The 22,580-nt window shown below is 33.5% G+C and overlaps 1 protein-coding gene across 1 annotated transcript in view; it reads right to left on the bottom strand.

Moving 5' to 3' along the window:
• The window catches only part of LOC149420958 (muscle-specific protein 20-like), a 45,848-nt gene that overhangs the window by 6,475 nt on the left and 16,793 nt on the right, over window positions 1-22,580 (bottom strand). The window contains exon 2 of the mRNA XM_089635314.1: window positions 371-579. Coding sequence (XP_089491440.1) covers window positions 371-579 — 209 coding nt within the window. The remainder of the gene's footprint in view (window positions 1-370; window positions 580-22,580) is intronic.

Here is a 22,580-nt window from a genome sequence, read left to right as displayed (position 1 = left end):
CAAAGATATGCTTGCACAAAAAAGCTATAAAGTTAAAAAAATAAACAGAACATCTTTTTACATGTCTCATCAAAACATTAAATCGGTGAGCTCTGATGTCATGATATTAGCACAAATTTTTTACTGAGATTTTTAGGACTATGTATATATTTCCAGCTGACTTATTTCATTACTTCTATCGAGAGCTATAGCGTTTTGGAAATAAAAAATATTTTGACTATTAAGAATCAGACGCCATATTGTTTCGAGTGTTGAATTCGGGTAGTGAATAAAAATAATAAATGGATAATTTGTATAGCGCCATTTTTGTGAAAAATCACCTCAAGGGCGATGTAAAGGCACTGCACTTATGAGATGAAATAAAACGTACTGGCTGAGATTATCCATCATCTTGTAGTCTCCTCCAGTGACGTTGATCTTGGTGATGATGCCGGGCTGCAGGCGGTTCATCAGCTTGCACAGGATGATGCCGTCGCGGAGGGCATCCTCGAAGGCCACGGGAGGGAAACGTTCACCGGTCACCGTCTCCACCCACTTCTGGGCCTCCATTTCCTGCTCGGGCTCCCTCTTTCCGGAACACTGTAAGACGAGAAGAAAACTGCTATTAACTTGTCAACAAAACAATTTAAATACCTCTATGACAAAACAAAACTGTGACAAAACAGAAAAGTAACACCAAACTACTATCCTTGACAAACCTAACTTCACCTAACTTCCCTACTCTCACATAACAAAACCTAACCTAACCTAAACTCCCCTAACCTTATTATGTTTCTCATGTTCTGTTTGGTAACTTTTCTATTTTATCCGGTTACCTTTCACAGCAATAAAAGTTTTTTTCTGTTTCTCACAAAGTGCGTGGTCACAGCTCACAGCAAATTTCACGATCGCATTTTTACTAGAAAATTGTAAGCGCTATCAGATGACATAGCCACTTGAAAGTAACTAGGTAGACGTGACTAATTTATTATTCTGATTTGTAGCCAATTACAAAGGTAAAATTCTGAATATTAGCGTAAAGCATTCTCACCATGACCTTCATTGCGCATAAGTAGCATTTATTTGTTTACTAAACCAACCAATAAATGAAACCGAACCATGCAAATTACAACACATTTCCATATTATACTGTTAATACAAGAAGAATATATTACAATACGGGATAATTAAAAAATTACAGCTTTGACAAAAATAGGGCACAAAAACAATAAGGCTAATGTCTAGTCAAGACTTGGATGGACTCAAGGTTTGATGGAATCACGACTTCTGCCACATCAATACAAAATATTACTTATATAAAGCCTAAAAATTTATAACTGAACTATGCTTACTTAATAATTCTACGTAAGAATGTTGGATGAGTGGAGAACAAAAGTAATCGCACACATATTAGCTCGGCATCAGATCGAAACTGCCTCGCCTCATTTCATTTACCTGTAGCGAGGCGAGGCGATGCCGTTACGATGCTGATTAGTGTGCTTTGCCGTATGGAGTTTCATACAAAGAATTCTGAATTCTGACTTGAGATGAAGCACTTCTGATCTGGTGCCGGGGTAATATGATAACCGGGTATGATAACCTTAACGGATGAACATTTTTATAGTTCTTTGCATAATAAAACGATACTGCATAAATAAAATGTTTAGTGTCAATTTAATTCTTCTTGAATTATCATGACAATTTTTTTTTTCTCCGCCAAGTGTACGATCAATCTGTAAATTATAGTGCCTAGTTGTACAATCAGGTTATTATTGACAGGTGGAAATGTTTTCTTCGGTTTATATAACTCAGTGACAGTCTTGGTATTCCAGGAAAACTCGAGATAAATCTTTCACATCCGCTATTTAAGTAGGTACCCGATGAAAAATAAGCTGTCATTAATTATATTTTTCAAATTCTTCTCAGTCCCACTAACATATGTTTCTTTCAGCTATCCAAAATATATAATACCTACCAAATGTTCATCAGCGCGAAGTAGGTACGTAAAGATATTTTTAGGAAACCCTGGTGTAAAAGCTTTATCAAACAGTTACAAATACAACAAAGAATTAATAGTATGACGTATCCCTGGCCGTGTGGTTAAATCTTTGCCGGTGCTGTTTAACTTGTCTATAATTGTTTCAATTAATCTGAAAATATATTGAGCACAGAGTTCATATTTTTGGTGTTCCTCAGCAATACATTTATGTACTGGATGAAATAATGAAAATAAATAAGTAATAATTTAGGACGGGTTGTTTCGGAGAATCTGAACAATTCATCAAATTTCAACGTTCATTTTCGGGTTCTGTGAAAGACTTATTCAAGTTCTGTTTTTATATCATTGTAGGCTAGTTGCTTGACAAAACTGAAATAAAAACAGAACTTGAAAAAGTCTTTCACAGAACCCGAAAATGAACGTTGAAATTTGATGAATTGTTCAGATTCTCCGAAACAACCCGTCCTAAATTAAACTTGCGTATGCCGAGATTTGGAACTGTCGAGGGCCTTACCCCTATAGCACGGAGACCATCCGTCAAGTGTCACGTGCTAAAATTGTTACGTTATTGTGTCGGACCTATTCGTTAAATACGTAGAACTATGTTGAATGTACTCTAGGGTCGAAGAATTTATCGAGCTTTGAAGCAGTTTTTCGTATGTTCACGATCTGTCCAGTATTATTTCGCGGTTTAGAACGAGAAAAGCACACGGAAGCATCAAGAGTCAAGACCACCAGTTGGACGCAGCTGTCAGAAGTTGGGTGGCATTATTATTTGTGATGAACCGCCATTGGTGGTGTTATGTAATTATTTTTAAATGTTCAAAAATAAATGCGATCGTACTTCGTTGCTCTGTGATATTATTGTGTTTGGCATTAGATTCTAGGTGCAGCTATGATGAGGGTTTCGGTGTGGTTTCTAATATACGAAAATACACTTTGTTATGATTTATCTCACTCGTCAGCTTTATTTATTTTTTGCGTTGAGTGCACTTCAGTTGAGTGAATCTAATCACATGAATTATCTAGAAATCTATGGACTCTTGAGTGCCGTTGGCTTCCTTGTTTAACCTTTTTTATATAACGTGTATCCTCATTTGGAACTGTCCGTTTCATCACTTTACACGGAATATTACTATTATGTTAAAATTTAATAAAATGTGTTGACATGTATAGGAAGAGAATAAAGTGGTCGGAGTAGATAAATGATCGTATCGTCGAAACGTTACTTGAATGGCTTTTGTCGTGTTTTGTGATCATATCTGAATAAGCCAACCATCCTGTTCCCCATCTCCTTCCCTTTCACTATTTTAATCCTCAGAAAAATACCCCAATTATGGATGCCATAGCCCACTGGCTGCAGACGATTAAAAGCAATTGGGACCCTAAATCGCATTTAAAAAAAATGATCGCCAAAATGCTATTAAAGATTCGTATAATGCGAGATTATGTGGCGATTATAAACTTGTAATTAGTATTATTAGATAATCGTAGTATTAGATTTTTCAAACTGGCTTAGCGGCTTACAATGTCTTTTTGAGTATTGATAAAATTTATGAATTAATCCGAATTCCAATAAGATTAACGTCGAATCCCGTTTCGCAATAAGCGAGTTATAAACATAGAGCTTATCATTTATCGCAGAGTTGTGATTAGGAAACATCTAAATAACAGGTGGTCCGTTTGAATGGCATATTTGCGTTTGTCTTATGTATTATTATTATCGCTTTCGTCAAACAAACCTATTGCAAAAAAATCATGTTTTTCTCTCTCAGTAAAAACATTTGAAAATTAGTGGACAGTTTGTTCTACATAACGAATTTTCACTGACACTGAAATTATTTGGCAAATTATTACGGATGAATGAAGTGATACATTTTGATCTCTAGATTAGCGGTTCTAAAAGAGGGGTACGAGTATCTTCAGGAGTTTCTGAGGGTACCCTTGAGGTATGTATCACCCGTAAGAAGCCCGGCCTTTAAAACAGTTAATGCTGATTCGAATCCCTGCCTGCGCAAATAAAATGTGTAACTTCACATTTAATGTCGTCATTTTAGAAACCAAATAAAAAGTCGTCAGTAGTCAGTGTTATGGAATCTATTCACCTTTTTTAATGATCCTCTACTAAATTTGTATCCCTCCTGATAGATTTATATACTCGTAGTATCGCACTTGAAAAAGACCAACATTCTTCTTGAATTCCCAAATATCCATTCACAACATACCCCATTTGGGTAATCCATAGTTCTATTGGCTCCGGATAGTTGGAATTCTTGTGCGGTATCAACATAAAATATTTAGCTGAAAAATGTTTTCTTTACAAAGTTTCAGATGAAGAATAATTGTGCTTCATACGTCAGATTTTTTTGTCATCTGGTATTTGGGATAAAATATTTTGTCGTCGCTGGCTGCTCTTGACTTTTCAGGCGAGACACGTAATTCAATTTATCCCACTCATATTAAATTAAAGTGTTCAAATTAAAATTATTATTACACGAACACTTTATAACACCTACACAACACATATTGTTAAATAAAGTTGTGTGGTTGTTAAAAAAAGTTGTGTAGTTGTTAAATAAAGTTGTGTAGTTGTTAAATCAGTTTCAGTTAAATAAAGTTATGTAGTTGTCAAATAACGTAATTGCGTATAAGTATCTACTTATTATAGGGTCGGCGCTACTGTAATTATTATAATTATAAGTAGAGAAATAGGGTGGCTACTGTTAATTATGTTCTCGTATATCAGCTCAATTATTTAATCATCTCCCATTAAAAAATAATACCACAAAGTACACCAACACCTGGTTAAGTGGTTATGTGGTTAGATGTATAAACATTAAAAGAATATTAACAATTTTATTTCAATTGTTAAACTTTTAATGTAATTTCCTAATTTTTATACATTCGCTCGTTGTAAATAGCGCCAATGTGGGATTAAGAACGCATGCAAGGGACTCTTAAATAATGTTGGGATCTCGGCCAGATTTCATCTCAGGGCGATGTTTGCACGACGCTCAACTGAAGATTGTATGTTACATTAATTTCAAACGTCTTTTTCTCTGACATATAACAACAAACAGATTATACTGTCGCGATGATCGATGGTCAAAATGAGGGCGGGATTGGCTCTTCACTGAACAAATACTTATTGTAATTGGAGCAAAATATTTTCAGATTCCAAACCAACACTGAAAATATGTAACAAAAACTTCCAAACCATCAATTTTGAAATTTCTTTTAAAACTAAAAAATGGTTTGACTTTAGGATATAACCTTCCTACTCGGGAACTGGAGTCGGCAACTCTACCAAACGAGTCATATCCCGGATTTATTGCGTATATTAACTGTTGTAATGTCAACCGATTTCATAGAATTGCGTATTTGTCCGCATGTGAGCGTGATTGCCACCAAAAGTTGATGAAAAAATGCATTGTCATCGACAACGAGTCTGTCTATAGTTTCAGTTCGATCGAATGGAGAGGGAAGTGGGTTAATTTTAACTTCCGAGATTTGCATACATTCACGAAAACACAACTGAAATTCAAATATATCTATTAAGATAATATATAAATCTAAACGTAACATGAAACAGAACAAGACATAGAATATAAAAAAAGTTGATGGTCTCAACTTGGAATTAAGCTCAGGATCTTTGTCTTACCGGGATAACGTCTTTATCCACTCGAGCATTGAGACCTAATTATTATTCGTCAGATTTAAAAAAAAAATCCAATAAAATCAAATAGATGCATTTAAAAATTAATCATGTGGCACCAATGATTTCCAGAGCCAAAATTATTTAAAATATTAAATATTTTTTGCTGTCTTAGTACAGTAATTACGTATCTATGGTTACGTAACGTTATTTTTATTTTGATAAAACTATGATGAACAAACTATTATAAGCAATAATTACTCGCCTGAAATATCTATACAATGTATCTAATACTCGGGAGATATTTTCAATTTGTATGGATATAATTAGCGAGTAATTATTGGTTATAATAATTTGTTTTCATTTGCACTATGCATAAGAACCTTGTCTTTTAAACATTAGTTTATCAATAAATATAAATTAATACAAGTTATTTCCCAAAGGGTTTACCTAATAACAACAACATCCAGAAAACTTTTCATTTTTTAATGCGAAATATTTTATTTAAAACTCTTCTTCCGAGAAGCGTATTTTTGTAATCATCTTAATGTATTAGGTATATTGAGATGACAGAAAGTTCAAAAGTAAATTAGTAAATCAACATTTTTTTAAAACGTTCTTCCTATTGGTCAGATTGCCCTATTCATCAATCTTTTTCCAAACCTTGAACACGTACGAATTTCCCTAACGAGAAAATCTCCAACAATCTACATCCTTTCAAACATATACTAATCCTTTGATAATCAATATAGTTATAAAGCACGTGTTGCTTCGTAATTACATATTTTTGATTAATTACATACAGTATACTAAAATAACTGTATCTTCTTAAAAAGTTAATTTTTGCCCCAAATTTTTTTTTCCATTGGTGTCTGCCAATAATTTATCGGTAGCTATAAAATCCCCGGATAGCATAAAAAAAACACGTTAACATCCGTGTTTTTTCAGGGCTTAAAAATAATTTCATGTAATAAAAGATCTTCCTCCAAAAGTTACGTGCCAAAGCCACAGTTGTACTTTTATTTATAAATCATGTTTGCTTTTCCAGGCGTCTGGGAAGATATAAACAGTTGCGCCACTGCCAATTATAATATGCAAACATTAGCTAAATAAGTCAAGGACTGAAATCGTTATTTGGCCGATGATCAGCCATAAATCTAGACGCCTGAACTTTTCGGGCGCGCGACGGGTTTTCCCGAGCCTACGCCAGAAGGCGGGAAAAGCTGTCCGCCATTCAAGCTTTCGGTCAATCTTGTGATGGGGGATCCGCATTCATCGGAACGAAGTTTAAAGGTTCTAAATTCAAATTAACGTTCCCCAAAGGCTTCTTCGGCGACATATTGACTATAATTTGCATTTTGTTCTCGGGAAAAGGCTGAAATTGATGTGGATATATAATTACTTATAACTTTATTCTATGATGTTTTTAAACATTAACGTTTAATATCTTATTTAGGATAATATTTTTGTACGCCACACTAAAAAATGCTTCAACTGTTAACTCTGGAATTGAATTGAAATTTTAAATCTTTTTACACGAAGAAAACTTACTTGTACAAAATACAATTAATTTATTAAAAATCTGGTCCAATTATTCGTTTTACTATTAAAAATGGGACTGTAGCCTTACAACGAATGAATTGACAGATTTCATAACAAACTATCAGAAAAGCATAAATAATATTGTGAGGAAGTCGAAACACGTGTTTTCAAAAATTATAATGTTTTTGCATTTCGTTCATTATATTTATTAGGACAAGACCACCTGCTTGAACACGTCTTCAGATATATTCTGAATGACTAATATGTTTTACTCATTTTTTTCCATGTCTTAATGTGATTTTTAAGTCAGTACAACTATTTTAAAACTGCAACTTCATTTGTTCAATGAGAAAAAATAGTGGATGATCAATAAAAAACATGAAATTCTGGACTAAGCCGGGTTTTAACTACTAGTTATTTTATAAATATCCTGTCAATAGAGATAACTGTCGCATGCGAGTGCGATGGTTAGACCTGCCAAAGTTATTTTACGATCTCACTAATTGAGAGATTAGTCGAGCATATCGTGCAATCCTTTAATTAATTACATCAGAGATAGTGTAAGGATCAAGTCTTAGATAAAAGTTGCATAGATTAATTACAATCATTGCATATTTGTCAACTCTTTTTGGGTTTCAAATCAATAGTTATTTAAGAGACTTAATTTTTCCATTTCATTGGTGACTTGAGTATCTTTAATAATGATTAATGATACTTATGACGATTCATGAACAAAAGTAGTCAAAACCCCAAAGAAGATTGGCAATTACTATTAAAGACCGATTTGAATTCACTGAGGGAGTTGGTGGAACTACAAAATTATTATATACTGTCACGATAAATTAAAATAGATAAAAGGCAAAATTTCAAGTAATAAAAAAGAAAATATTATTTTGGCTGTTATCGCAATTTCACTGCTGTTGTTAAGTAAAAACGCAATATTTCTGTTTCTGTATGTAAAAACACAACAACTCTTACATTTACGAACTTGCTGTGTTTTATCTACCATCTTGTAATACTTTCTTCCGCCGCACTATCTTACACCGAAATCCGGCGTGTGTTAATTTTCATTCAGTTTGTATGTGTTATTTCGCACATCACAATATAATTAAAATGTGAAATAATGTACAGTATTGGGGGTAGAAAACACCAATAGCTGTAAGCTGTAGGTATTGTGAAGAGGATGATGAACCTCCAATTCTAATGTGATAATGGGATCGGGATATCTCAGTGAGGATATCATTATATCTATTTGTTATAAAAAAAAAGAAGATAATAAAACACTAGTGTTCCGTATTAATGGGAAGTAGGTTCTGATACGTGGAAAGACAAGCTGTGTAACCAGAAGATATAGCCGAAGACCCAATGACAACCCCGCAGATTTATTTACGTACACTGTCAAGTGAAGCAGGTACATAGGGATAGCACAATAGGCCTGAGTATATGGTCTGAGTGCTTAAAGGATCTATACAGACCGTCTCCTTAACGAAAAATAATATAATGATTTCTGGTCGCTTCTACGTCCTTCATCAAAATGTTATTCCTAACGTAACAGCATGTTGTTGTAGAGGAAGTTCTTATGTATGTGGGAAGACTTTTCAAGACTCGCCATAAATAATAGTAAGCTAGTGATGTTTAAATGGCCCCGACTCATTTTTGGAAACCGCTTAGCAGAACCATAATTCTGTAACATTTTGTTATTTATTTAAACCGGCCATGCGGAGACTAAACATTCATTAAATTTAAGTTATTACGATCATAAAGCGGGTAAAAATGTTCTCATCAGTGGACAAAGTTTTGATGCAAGTAATTTCTAAAAATATGTAGAATTAACTAACTCAATATTGACATCACGGAATTTTCTCAGCTTTTTCTGTTTGGATTTTTAACTAAGAGAAAATGCATCACTGAACAATGAAGCACAAAAGGGTCCATAACATATAATTTAAGGAAAAACTGTTACCCCCTTACTTATAAACGCAGCGTAAGGTCAGAACAGTGAAAAACTCGACTTATTACATTGGAGTTTGTTTTTTTTATTTATTTAATTAACTCCACACAGGAGGCCCTGAAAAAAACAATTTCCCTTAGGGATTATTTCATCTCTGGCGATTGATTAAAATGGGTTTGATTAAAACGGTACTAAAACAGGCTCAAGGCCGGCTTTACCACACCAACGTTGAAGGGGAGTGTAAAAATGTAATTAGTAAGACGGCTAAAATATTAAATTTTTCATTAATGATACTTGGAGCTGCTGGTGATTTATACGATAATACCAAATACAAAACAATTTCCTGCAGTGTCTCGTAAAAGTAATATATATATATATATATATATATATATATATATATATATATATATGTGGGAAGCATAGAATGAGGACAGTTTTTCGAGCGCGCCCATACTTCGGGGACATTTGTATAGTTTGGGGACAGGCCCAAAGTATCTGTCCCCAAACTAACACTTTGCATTATATACGCAACGCATAGATTGAAGCAAATTTTAAAATTATGCAGAAGGCATGCTTTGAGCCATACATTACGAAAATATCCATAGATGCCACTATCGTATCGTTCTCAGATTTTTGAAATTTTCTATTGTGAATTTTCGAATTAGCAAAGGCTCGGTACCTATTTACCTAATTTATGTTTGTATTCTTTTTCGCTTGCTTTTGTCAGAGAATGTCGTATTTTTAAACCCGGTGTCCGCAAATATTTTTTTAATTTAATTGTTAGTATTATTTTTTCTCATTAGATATTAATAAAATTAACATGCTTATAATATATGCTCGTACATAATATGATGGTGTATTAAAAACTGATTTTAAAATAATCGAATAAAATAATTACACATATCGCTGCCTTAGTTCTTGTATGTTCAATAAACCATTTTGCAAATTTTACAGGAGACGTTTTTTTTTGTTTTTACAGGCAAATTCTAAATAATTCTCGGCTTTGGTCATTTCATTTTATACATATGTATTACAGGAAATGTTGAAACGTCTAATTTCGAAGTTTGAAGCTATAATATGCCCATATTATGACTTTAAAGGTGGATATTGAACATTGGTTGAAAATAATGTTTAATTCTTTTGGATATTGAACACATTGTTAGAATATTGAACAATTCGGCGTGCAAAACTTTGAGATATTTTATGTTCAATAAGCCAAATAGTGGTAAATTGTACGTACAGGGTGATTTTCAGATTTCAAACAATTTAATTTTATCTTGTAAGTAGTAGTTGTCCTAAATTATTACTTTGAAATATGTACACAAACAGCGTTCTTCAGGTAATTGTCAACAAAGGCGACACTTTTTAAATCATTCAAATATAATGATTAAGGTTATATAAGTTTGAAAGCGTAACTATGTACAAATATACGTCTTAATGATGTTTCGTATGAGTAAGCTGTGCATTATTAAACATACTAATTTCGATTGTCGGTGCATGCGTGATGTGAAATATTCATATGTGTAACAACATAGGTAAAATTATTCAATTTTTTTTATTTCTTGGGCATTAACTATGTAACAATTTCTAGACATTTTGTTTTGAAGAGTTTTATTTTAAATGTACATTTACATTTAAAATAAAACTCTTCAAAACAAAAAAATATTCAAGTTCATATTTAATTTTAAAATTGGAACTGATAAGTATTAAATCATATCAGACAAACGAAAATGTGGGTACCAAAATTATTTTATAAATTATATACATACATATATTTGGAGGGCTTTCGCTTTGTTTTTTTTTTAATTATGTTTGTTATTTTTCAAGTTTACTTATTTTCGAATAGTATTTTTTTCCTTTTATATTTCCATTATATTATAACGTGAAGACATTTTTATTTTTTTATAAATAATAAATAACCCGTGGATTATAATACGACAAACAAGTTTATGGAAAGGCGGAACAGACACTAATATAAAAAAATTTAAAAAAATGTGCCGAAATTATAAGCTACAAAAATTACTAGTTTCGGTGGAGGGGCCTGAGGTCGTCAGTCGTTTGAAACATTTCACGGAAAACACATAACTGAACATTGTTTGTTCAACACAATTTATTTATTGACCACATATTTAACATAATACGTTTTTAATGATAAAGTCCACAAATCGGTTAATTTTATCTTTAGAGTATTTAAAACGTATTAAAATAAACAAATTACGAATAAAAATAACTAATTTATTATGACTTGTTTTACGTAAAGAACGAAAGGTGTAATAAATAGTTTAATTAATAAATAATAAATGGAGCATCCTGTGTATATGCCTAGCAAGTTCAAAAAGTACATGTAAAATATATTGGAAATGCGTATAAATAACATAATTTTAAGACTTACCTCTCTATTTGAGCCACTGGTCTAAGGTTTGTTGATTCTGTAGTCGGTGAAGTCATTTTTCACTTCAATAACAGCAGTTTATTCACAATTAAACGTATTTTTAATAGAACAATGCGAAGCTCTGATAGCAGTTCGAAAACAATAAAAAACCAAGATGACCGCTAACAATCCTAAAGCCGTAACAAGCCGACTCCTGATTGGTTGAAAGTGAATATTGAACATGCAAGAACTCAAATTGCGGCACGAATAGGCAGAACGTTGAACAAATATGTATGAACTTTTTTAAAACTATTCTATGCATAACTTTGAGTGTTTGAACGTTCAATATACAGAATATTGAACATACAAGAACTAACAAATTGTTCCGTGAGTGGATATTGGCACTCGAGAAATGCTGAAAATAGCAGTTAAAAACCGAAAAATTTGGTTTTTTTTAGCTACATTAATGCGTAATAGGCTAATGAACACAATGGCATTCATAACTCAGTTTTGCTAAAAAAGGCTTATTGAACATACAAGAACTAGGACAGCGATATAACGTTTGTGTAAACATTACAAAAAAATACTTTCATAATTTTTAATCATATTACAGATACATGTATTTTCAAAATAAATTTATTTTCATACTTTGACAATGTGGGCTTCACTACCCATACTGAGTTTTATACTTTTTATTTTTGTGTTTTTTTTTCTTGTTACCTATTCAAAAGTATAAATGTATGTAAAATAATAATGAGAAGTACATACTTCCTACTCTCATGTAACGTGAATAATGCAATAATAATATAACTATAAAAAAAGAATTCAGAAATCGCGGGTTCAAATTACGGCGTGCAATTTGCATAATTTCACAATATTTATTTGTTTAAATAATACGTTAGTGCCTATATGGTATATTTGCGGCAAGTTCAAGAATGGTAGATAGGTACTTTCAGTATCGCCATGTTACGTGAATAATGCAATATTTTAAATAACTACAAAATAGTTGTTCATTGTTTCGCCGTTGAGATTGAGATTACGATCCTTGGCTACGAATTCGGAGGTCGCGGGTTCAAATTAGGGCGTGCGTAAGTAAATTTTATTTGATAAATTTCTATAATTTCACAATATTTATTAGTTTTGAATAATTCGTTAGTACCTACCTATATGGTATATTTGCGGCAAGTTCAAGAATGGTAGATAGGTACTTTCAGTATCGCCATGTTACGTGAAAAATGCAATATTTTAAATAAATTTTTTCGCCGCTGAGATTGAGATTACGATCCTTGACTACGAATTAGGAGGTCGCGGGTTCAAATTAGGGCGTGCGCAAGTAAATTTTATTTGATAAATTTCTATAATTTCACAATATTTATTAGTTTTAAATAATTCGTTAGTACCTACATATATGGTATATTTGCGGCAAGTTCAAGAATGGTAGATAGGTACTTTCAGTATCGCCATGTTACGTGAAAAATGCAATATTTTAAATAACTTTTTTCGCCGCTGAGATTGAGATTACGATCCTTGACTACGAATTAGGAGGTCGCGGGTTCAAATTAGGGCGTGCGCAAGTAAATTTTATTTGATAAATTTCTATAATTTCACAATATTTATTAGTTTTAAATAATTCGTTAGTACCTATATGATATATTTGCGGCAAGTTCAAGAATGGTAGATAGGTACTTTCAGTATCGCCATGTTACGTGAATAATGCAATATTTTAAATAACTACAAAATAGTTGTTCATTGTTTCGCCGTTGAGATTGAGATTACGATCCTTGGCTACGAATTCGGAGGTCGCGGGTTCAAATTAGGGCGTGCGCAAGTAAATTTTATTTGATAAATTTCTATAATTTCACAATATTTATTAGTTTTAAATAATTCGTTAGTACCTATATGGTATATTTGCGGCAAGTTCAAGAATGGTAGATAGGTACTTTCAGTATCGCCATGTTACGTGAAAAATGCAATATTTTAAATAACTTTTTTCGCCGCTGAGATTGAGATTACGATCCTTGACTACGAGTTAGGAGGTCGCGGGTTCAAATTAGGGCGTGCGCAAGTAAATTTTATTTGATAAATTTCTATAATTTCACAATATTTATTAGTTTTAAATAATTCGTTAGTACCTACATATATGGTATATTTGCGGCAAGTTCAAGAATGGTAGATAGGTACTTTCAGTATCGCCATGTTACGTGAAAAATGCAATATTTTAAATAACTTTTTTCGCCGCTGAGATTGAGATTACGATCCTTGACTACGAATTAGGAGGTCGCGGGTTCAAATTAGGGCGTGCGCAAGTAAATTTTATTTGATAAATTTCTATAATTTCACAATATTTATTAGTTTTAAATAATTCGTTAGTACCTATATGGTATATTTGCGGCACGTTCATGAATGGTAGATAGGTACTTTCAGTATCATAATGTTACGTGAATAATGCAATATTTTAAATAACTACAAAATAGTTGTTAATTTTTTCGCCGTTGAGATTGAGATTACGATCCTTGACTACGAATTAGGAGGTCGCGGGTTCAAATTAGGGCGTGCGCAAGTAAATTTTATTTGATAAATATCTATAATTTCACAATATTTATTAGTTTTAAATTATTCGTTAGTACCTACATATATGGTATATTTGCGGCAAGTTCAAGAATGGTAGATAGGTACTTTCAGTATCGCCATGTTACGTGAATAATGCAATATTTTAAAAAACTACAAAATAATTGTTCATTGTTTCGCCGTTGAGATTGAGATTACGATCCTTGGCTACGAATTCGGATGTCGCGGGTTCAAATTACGGCGTGCGCAAGAAAAAAAAATTTGGTAAATAGGTGTAATTAACAGTTTATTAAGTTGACTTAATACGTTGGTACATATACTATAGTATATTTCCGGCACTTTCACTTTGCACAGGCTCTTTCGGAACATTTGTAAATGTGTACTTTCAGTGTCACCAGGCGGTTAGGAGCAGACTCTTGAGTGATTTTTTTGAATACCGCCTATCTTTCACAAAAACAGCGCAATATAAATAAAATGATCCATATTTTATTACTATGATGCGCTCCGCTCAGACTTGTTTTTAACATTAATATCACATAGGAGGCCCCGAGGAAAATATTTTCTCTCATGGTTTATGACATCTTTGGGGATACTGTATGAAGGGTCTTTTGGATGAGAGGAAGGATTGAACAAGGCACTGGAAGAGACCCATGTTGTAGGAGGGAGGAAACACAGAGGCCGGCAAATCGTCCCACAGCCGAGCTGTTGAACTCAAGAACCAGTCGTAGGTACCGAAGAGATCAATGATGCTGGTTCTTCAGAGCATCTTTCATTGTAATACCGGTAGATCAATAAGAGCACACATACTTCACGGCTGTTCTCTAAAGATAGTTTTCTGCACAGGGAAAAAGGTCTTTTCAATTATTTTAAGGCTCTTGGCTATTTGGCTAGCGATTTGTACAACAGTGGGGCCCACGTAATATTTTTTTAAACAGAGACAAACATACCCAGGTGACCAATAACCTGACAATCTTTAAATATATCCCACTACTATCACAGTAAGCGGAAAATGTTGCTTGTGTCATGATGGAGGACTTAGCCAGCCGAGGAATTGAATTCACTAAGCCTGGGTGGGACTCAGACCTAAAGGGTAATTATTACATATACAGATAGATCTATTTTAATAAGAAGCAGATACTTTGTGTTTTGACATTATAATTAAAAATATAATAGTGCTAGATCTGAATAGTCAGGTACTTCTTTACCTTCCTCTTTCTCATCCCCTTCCCCTCCCCGTACCAGGTACTAGTAAACGTTTGTAACATAACTACATTCCTACAAATTGTCGTAAAATATATAATCTAAATCATGAAACCATCGGACCATAAGATAATATGCACCTATCAATAGGTACCTACTTATGGTAATATAATATTATCATTTCTATAATTTGGTAAAAATGTCCGTTCCCGAATTTGTTTAACTTGTAACTACATGTCCCAACCAAATATGTAGGTACATGTAGATAGGTACTTACAGCCAGCCGTAGCGATCACGCGCCGAAGACGTGATAATTTTTTTGTGAAACCAACTGACACGCAAAATACGCGTGATTATTTTTTGCTACAGAATGCGCTCACGGGCGCACAGTCATTTTATTTTGAAAATTACTGGCCTATACTTTCATGTCTTCATTTTTATGGTTAGTATTATTATTGTTAACACGCAAATAAAATAAAATAAAAATGATTTGACAGACAAGAAAATAATTTTTATCTCATTTTAAATAAATAAAAAATATCAAATTTTGTATAAGTAGGTTTACAAAGAGTAATTAATGAAAATATTTGAATAGGAAGCAGATACTTTGTGATGTGACATCATAATTCAAAATATAACACTACCAACTCATTATTTAGTGGTAATTATTACAATTCGCCAGTGAATACAGAGCCGCTCTGTGATTCAATCACCTCAATGGCACTTACAGTATTATTTATTGGTAGCCTCTTCTAGTACTTTTATTATCTTTTTCAAACCAGATGGCTTCTGAACTTTCCAGAGTGGAAAATACTCTCAGTATCACCCTTGTGTAAGACCACCAGTCTTGAAACGTGGCTTGAAATGGCTTTAACTGTGTTTGGTTACCCTCCCCACTATTATCAGCTTCGCAACATACCCAAATTGGGGATTTCATAGTCTCACTGGCTACAGATGGTTTGGAGCAGATGGGGCTCTTATGCGGGTTAATATTAACATAAATAAAAAATAGATTAAATGGCAGGTCATTTCAAGAATTTGAAAAACGTTAAAAATTAATGAAAAAATGATTTAAATTACACCAATAAAAAATGTTTCGATCTGCAGTTTACAGAAGTAAGTGGTAATTACTGCAAAAGATAAATTTAAAAAAATGCTTGGAAGCTAATGCTGCTGCAACAGAAATCAGTTTGTGTGGTAAAACCATGAATACTCGTGTGAGAAATGTGGAGATCCGCAAATAGTGTAAAGCTGATGTAAGTGTAATGAGTAAAATCAAGAAATGGACGCTTAGATGGTTTGGGCATTAGAGCGAATGAGCGAAGATAGGAGTGTAAGGAGAATATATGATACAAATGTGAATGGTATCAGAAGTCGGGGACGCCGGAGGAAGATGTGGCACGATCGAGTGAATCAGATACTAGAGTCGGGCCATGTAAAGGATTCAGAATAATAGAAGAGTATGTGTGAATGTGAATGAGGCAAGAAGTGTGTGCCAAGACCGAGTTGTTTTGCGGTCCGTCCTCTCTGCCTACCCCTGCGGTGAAACGGCGAGATGGTTGGTAAGTTAGTTTAGCAATAGAAAAGCAAAACATCAAAATATAAATACTAAACATTTTATACATTGCTTATATGTTTCCAAGCAAGGTGCTTTTCGGCTCTGGAAAGTATAGTTGATTCTTCAAAAAATTGCCTGGAATGGACGCTAAAAATATTTTCGTTCTTACCTCTTCCGTATTTTTTTGATATAGTGACATACGAGCTTCTGTTTCCGTGCGTATGGTTTGTCTAGTCTGCGCGGGGCAAGTCATTTTAAAATAATGGAGTACTCATCTGCAATAAGTAAAAAGCGCCAGGCGGGATCTCCCGTCGAACACTAACTGAAACTAACTCTCTTTAATAGGTGGACTTTTTAACTACCGGTGGTTTTTGACAACTCGCGGTCGAGAACGCGTCTACTTTTAACTGCCGATAATTCTCCAACTTTAAGGATTACTGATTAATATTTTTTTTTTTATAAAATTAAATTTTTGTAATTTATTTTAATACGGAAAACCAACATTTATTATATTTTACAATGTATAGTAAAAGGGTGCGTATAAACAGGCAAAGTTTTATCGAGTCGAACCACGAATTAGGGAAAGGAACGAAAATACCGCAATTGGCATCAATCTTATAATAGCTCTTTTTTATCTTATCTTCGGATATATATTATGTTTTCTAAATTTTTGAAATAATCTCTTATCTTTTTGAACTATACAACGGTTACAATTTTATTTATTTATGTTTAATTTAAAAGAAAGACGAACACCAAATACGCGTAACCTGACAATGTTTTATATTCTCCCACTACCCCCGTAGTAAGCAACAATAATTCAAAATCAACCCGTAAAAAGTTCGTCTACTAAATATATGAAACATCTGTATTTATCAAAAGATGTATTTGAAAATATATTTTTTGGTTTGATTAAGGATTGAATCTTCCTCTCCAAGGACTGGAATCAACCGCGCCAACTAAATGAACTAAATCCCGATTTGGTATGACCGGCATTTATTTTTTATATTAACTGCTGTAATGTCATTCAATTTCAGAGAAATGCAAATATGTCCGCGTGTATTCACGTGATTGCCGCCAGTTCATTGTAATCAACAACGAGTCTATCTGCCAAATTTCAGCTTTATTGGATGTTGGAAAATGGGTGAATATCCACTTCATTCATACATTCATTTAAGAAAACGCATGTGAAATTCAAGAAGGTGTATTTAAAAGTATAAAAAAATAATATTTAAAAAAAAACACACGAACATATCTTCACAGTTTGAGAACTAATAATAATTGTATACAAAAAATGTCAACAACGAAAAAAACAGTAAAAAAACATCTGCACATCCGGTCGACGCGCATCGGCATTGTAGTGCCCAGCCAGCCTCATATACCTACTATCATATTATTATTCAAAAAGTAATATTTACAATAATTATCTAATTTGGGTTTCTTTTGCGGCAATTTTTTGAAACAAATGTCTATTATTAAAGCCCGAACGAAACAGAAAATACAAAAATGACTGTTACCAGTTTCTACTTTGAGATTGAGATAACAATCCTTGGCTATGAATTCGGAGGTCGCGGGTTCAAATTACGGCGTGCGAATGTGAATTTTAATTGATAAATTTGTATAATTTCACAATATTTATTAGTTTAAAATAATACGTTAATAACTATATCGTATATTTGCGGCATGTTGAAGAATGAAAATAGGTACTTTCAGTATCGCCATGTTAAATTAATAATGCAATATTTTAAAAACTACAAAATAGTTGTTAATAGTATAAGGTTGAGATTACGATCCTTGGCTACGCATTTTGAGGTCGCGGATTCGAATTCCGGCGTGCGCAAGTAAATTTGATTTGATAAAATCGTTCCACAGCCGAGCTGTTGAACTCAAGAACCAGTGTTAAAAACGAAACGACAAGGTGCCGAAGGGATCAATGATGCTGGTTCCTCAGCGCATCTTTATAAGAAAGACAAAAAGTTAATTTTTGTCACAGATAATCTTAGCCATAATTCTGTGTGTTTTTAAGTACCTAGTTACTCATGTGCGTTCTTATGATAAAATACAGTTTTTAGTATTTTACAATTATATTTTAAAATTATACAATGATACAAAGTTATTGAACAAATATATGTTAATTCCACTCAAGCAAAAGGATGGGAAAAACTTTATCAAAAGCATATTTATTGGTGTTCACCTTGTAAACCGAGTCGAATAATAGAGATACTTACATAAATGATTCGTAGTAAAGATACATTTACAGATGGTCGCTATGGTAGAACGATGGTATAATAGTAATTTATGTGAATACATCACAAGATTCCCGAGTGCTCCCAACCGCCTGGAGCCAGTGAGATTGCAGTGAGGGCATCCCAAATAATTGGGGTATGTTTTTATATACATATATGTAACACCTCACAAGAGCGTCCCTGCCTGTGCAGTGTACAGACAGGGGAACTATTTCACCACCCGGTTGGGCGGCGTTGTGAGGCGGAATAAGGTAGGGGCTGTAGGAAGGGATTTGTTAATGCGGGCCTTGAAGAGGCTCGGATTATAGGATGGAGGAAAAACAGATGCCGGTAGCTCGATGTTGATAAGCTAAAAGTATTGGAGAGAGGAAGGAGATGTGGAAGAGAAAGGTGGGGAAGTACCTGGTCACCAAACACGGCTAAAGCCATTTCAATCAAATTTTCAATTCTGAATGATGGTATTACACCAGGGCAATACTGAGAGTACCCTCCAATCTGGAACGTATCGCAAATATACCTTAAATATTATTTTTAAAGATAAATTGTGAAAAAATACAATGCCATATCTGCTTTGTTACTTTTATCTATGGGTTAAACCATCTAGGTGCCTACCTAACACAAAAGTTAAAATGTGTAACGGAACAAGGAAGATAGGCCATTAATCGTTGTTAGTTTGTGTGTAGTGTCGCCAACATCATATAACTTAACAATACCCTGCATCTACACTCCTACATAGTCACCAAACGTACAACCCGTGCAGTATGGTCTAAGCTCGATGAAAGTTGGCAAGCTTCCATGCCATATCAGCTTTGTTTCTATTATCTATGGATAAAACCATCTAGGTGCCTACCTAACACAAAAGTTAAAATGTGTAACGGAACAAGGAAGATAGGCCATTAATCGTTGTTAGTTTGTGTGTAGTGTCGCCAACATCATATAACTTAACAATACCCTGCATCTACACTCCTACATAGTCACCAAACGTACAACCCGTGCAGTATGGTCTAAGCTCGATGACAGTTGGCAAGCTTCCATGCCATATCTGCTTTGTTTCTATTATCTATGGGTAAAGCCATTTAGGTACCTACCTAACAGATAAGTCAAAATTTGTAACGGAACAGGGAAGATAGGCCATTAATCGTTGATAGTTTGTGTGTAGTGTCGCCAACATCATATAACTTAACAATACCCTACATCTACACTCCTACATAGTCACCAAACGTACAACCCGTGCAGTATGGTCTAAGCTCGATGACAGTTGGCACGCTTCCATGCCATATCCGCTTTGTTTCTATTATCTATGGGTAAAAGTTTGTTGGTACCCATAAAAAAGCTAAAATTAACAATAACTATTGAAAATTAGTTTTTTCGAGATGGATGAAATTTTTCACTCTTTTATCTTTCGAAAAACTCAGCGAATAAGTTTCATAAAGGATTTGACTTGAAGACGAAACATTACTTTATCATAATGTACCAAATTCACAGCGCGTAAATATCTACATATTTGATATTATTATTTGTGCCATCTGGCGTCAAGAATATTAATAATTACACATTATTCCAATGGAAGTTTCCTACTTACCATAGGTCGAAAGTATGCTATATGTACACGAAACACCTCTCTGTGAAAAGCATTGTTTGAGACCACGACGGGAAATTATATATAACGCATACATTGAGGACTGTCTTCAAACTATCGTCTGTACAGAATAAAAATATGTCTTCAAAGTATGCTCTAGATGTATGTATCGATATATATTTTAAACGGTACATCATAGACGTATATAGCTGTGAGGGGGTAGTTTTTAAGGGTTGATTAAACAAAATGGCATTAAAAAAAAAGTGTATATAATGTGGCTCAAAGTATGCTTTATACAAATATATATATATATATATATCTCAACGCTTCACAAACGTATATCGGTTATTATTATAACTTCTCCAAAACATAGCACAAAACATTTTCTGACTGCAATAGATAGATATTAGAGAGATGAAGGCTAAAGTAGTAATCCCTTTGAAATGACTGACGTTTTGTGCCAAGATTTGAATCCTAAATTACAAATAATAATGTCAAAATGTGGCAAGTGGCAACTGATCTTCTCAATCTCACCCTCTCGCGGCCAAGACTTGTAAGTTATGACAGGTTTTATGACAGATTTATTAACTTCTTACAGTTATTCAAAATGCAAATATTTGGTCGGGCCAATATTTCATAATTTCATGCCCATCAACTGTTTTGGTATGTAGCCTCATCTACTCTAAATTAAAAAAAATAATTACATTTATTTAAATCTAACCGTTTAGGTGCAGCATCCTCATATATTATTTATAACACTACTAGTATTATTTTTCTATAAATATGTAGGTAGATATATTAATTATTTTACACAAATAACTCAACCCTAAAAATTTTTGGATACTTTTTAAATGTTATGCACGTGTTTATCTTAATTCCCATATGGAACATAAATCTTCACAGTTGTTTTTGATTTTCTTTTTGGGTTTGTTCGTTATCAATGACTAAAAATAATGTGTTAGCAATCAGTCATTTGTTATAGAAACAAGGATTATGATGGCAACGGATATGAGATACATGTTCTTGCGCATTAATCCTAACACGATAAATATATTTATCACCGAAGTTATTGCCAGAAGACGGTCACCGATTGAATTAAACTGTGCTACACATTGGGCACCCAACTAGTGGGAGAGAAAGAATGAGAATAGTAAAGTCTTTTCTGTCAATTTTCATTTAGTAAAGACATTAAAAAACGAACAATCCGGGATTTATCCTTATAAAGTTCTCACCCTCTATTCAAGCGAATCACAACCTAATAAGGTTTTGCTTTCAATCTTTCCACTGTTGCCACGGCAGTTATCGTTGGCTAGATAGACCATAGTCGTAAAGATATTATTTTCTAGCTTTTCCTGGTATTAGTCGGTCTACCAACCAACAGTCTGTTAATGATCGGAGATGGTCAGTTTGGTAAACCACAAAAACAAATACGCGTTTACGCGTGGAGGAGAATGAAGTGACGATGGACGAACTACGAACGATGGGTTACTATAAAAATGTTCCACCAATTCCAACGGAGCCGGATATATTTAAATAATGAAACCACATATCTTAAAATGAACTAATTTTCAAAATTAAGTTAATAAATAAATCCGCTTTTAAATTAAAATTTTCTTCCGGCTGCCATAAATCGACTATCACAGCATAGTCTTGGAGTATATTTTTATAGAATTCTGTTGGCAAAATGCCTGTGGGGCAGTAATATTTATCGGCTTTAGAGATATTTACTGAATTATACTTACAAAGAGGTCTGTTTAGTAAAATATAATACTCTCAGATCAAGGAAATGCGGCCTGATTGTGATTAAAATTGGCATTTCGACATTCATTGACGTGAATTGAAATAATGGTGATGGAAGCGATGAAAGCGTTTTGGTTTTCTCAAAAAATTGGCTGCAATTCAAAGCTATGTAAACAATATTGCTATAATAATTAC

The sequence above is a fragment of the Hesperophylax consimilis genome, chromosome 9 (assembly GCF_061612785.1).
Source record: "Hesperophylax consimilis isolate HC1 chromosome 9, BYU_Hcon_1.0, whole genome shotgun sequence".
Classification (NCBI taxonomy): domain Eukaryota; kingdom Metazoa; phylum Arthropoda; class Insecta; order Trichoptera; family Limnephilidae; genus Hesperophylax; species Hesperophylax consimilis.
The sequence above is the reverse complement of the archived record's forward strand: the minus strand, read 5'-3'. Positions and strand labels throughout refer to the sequence as shown.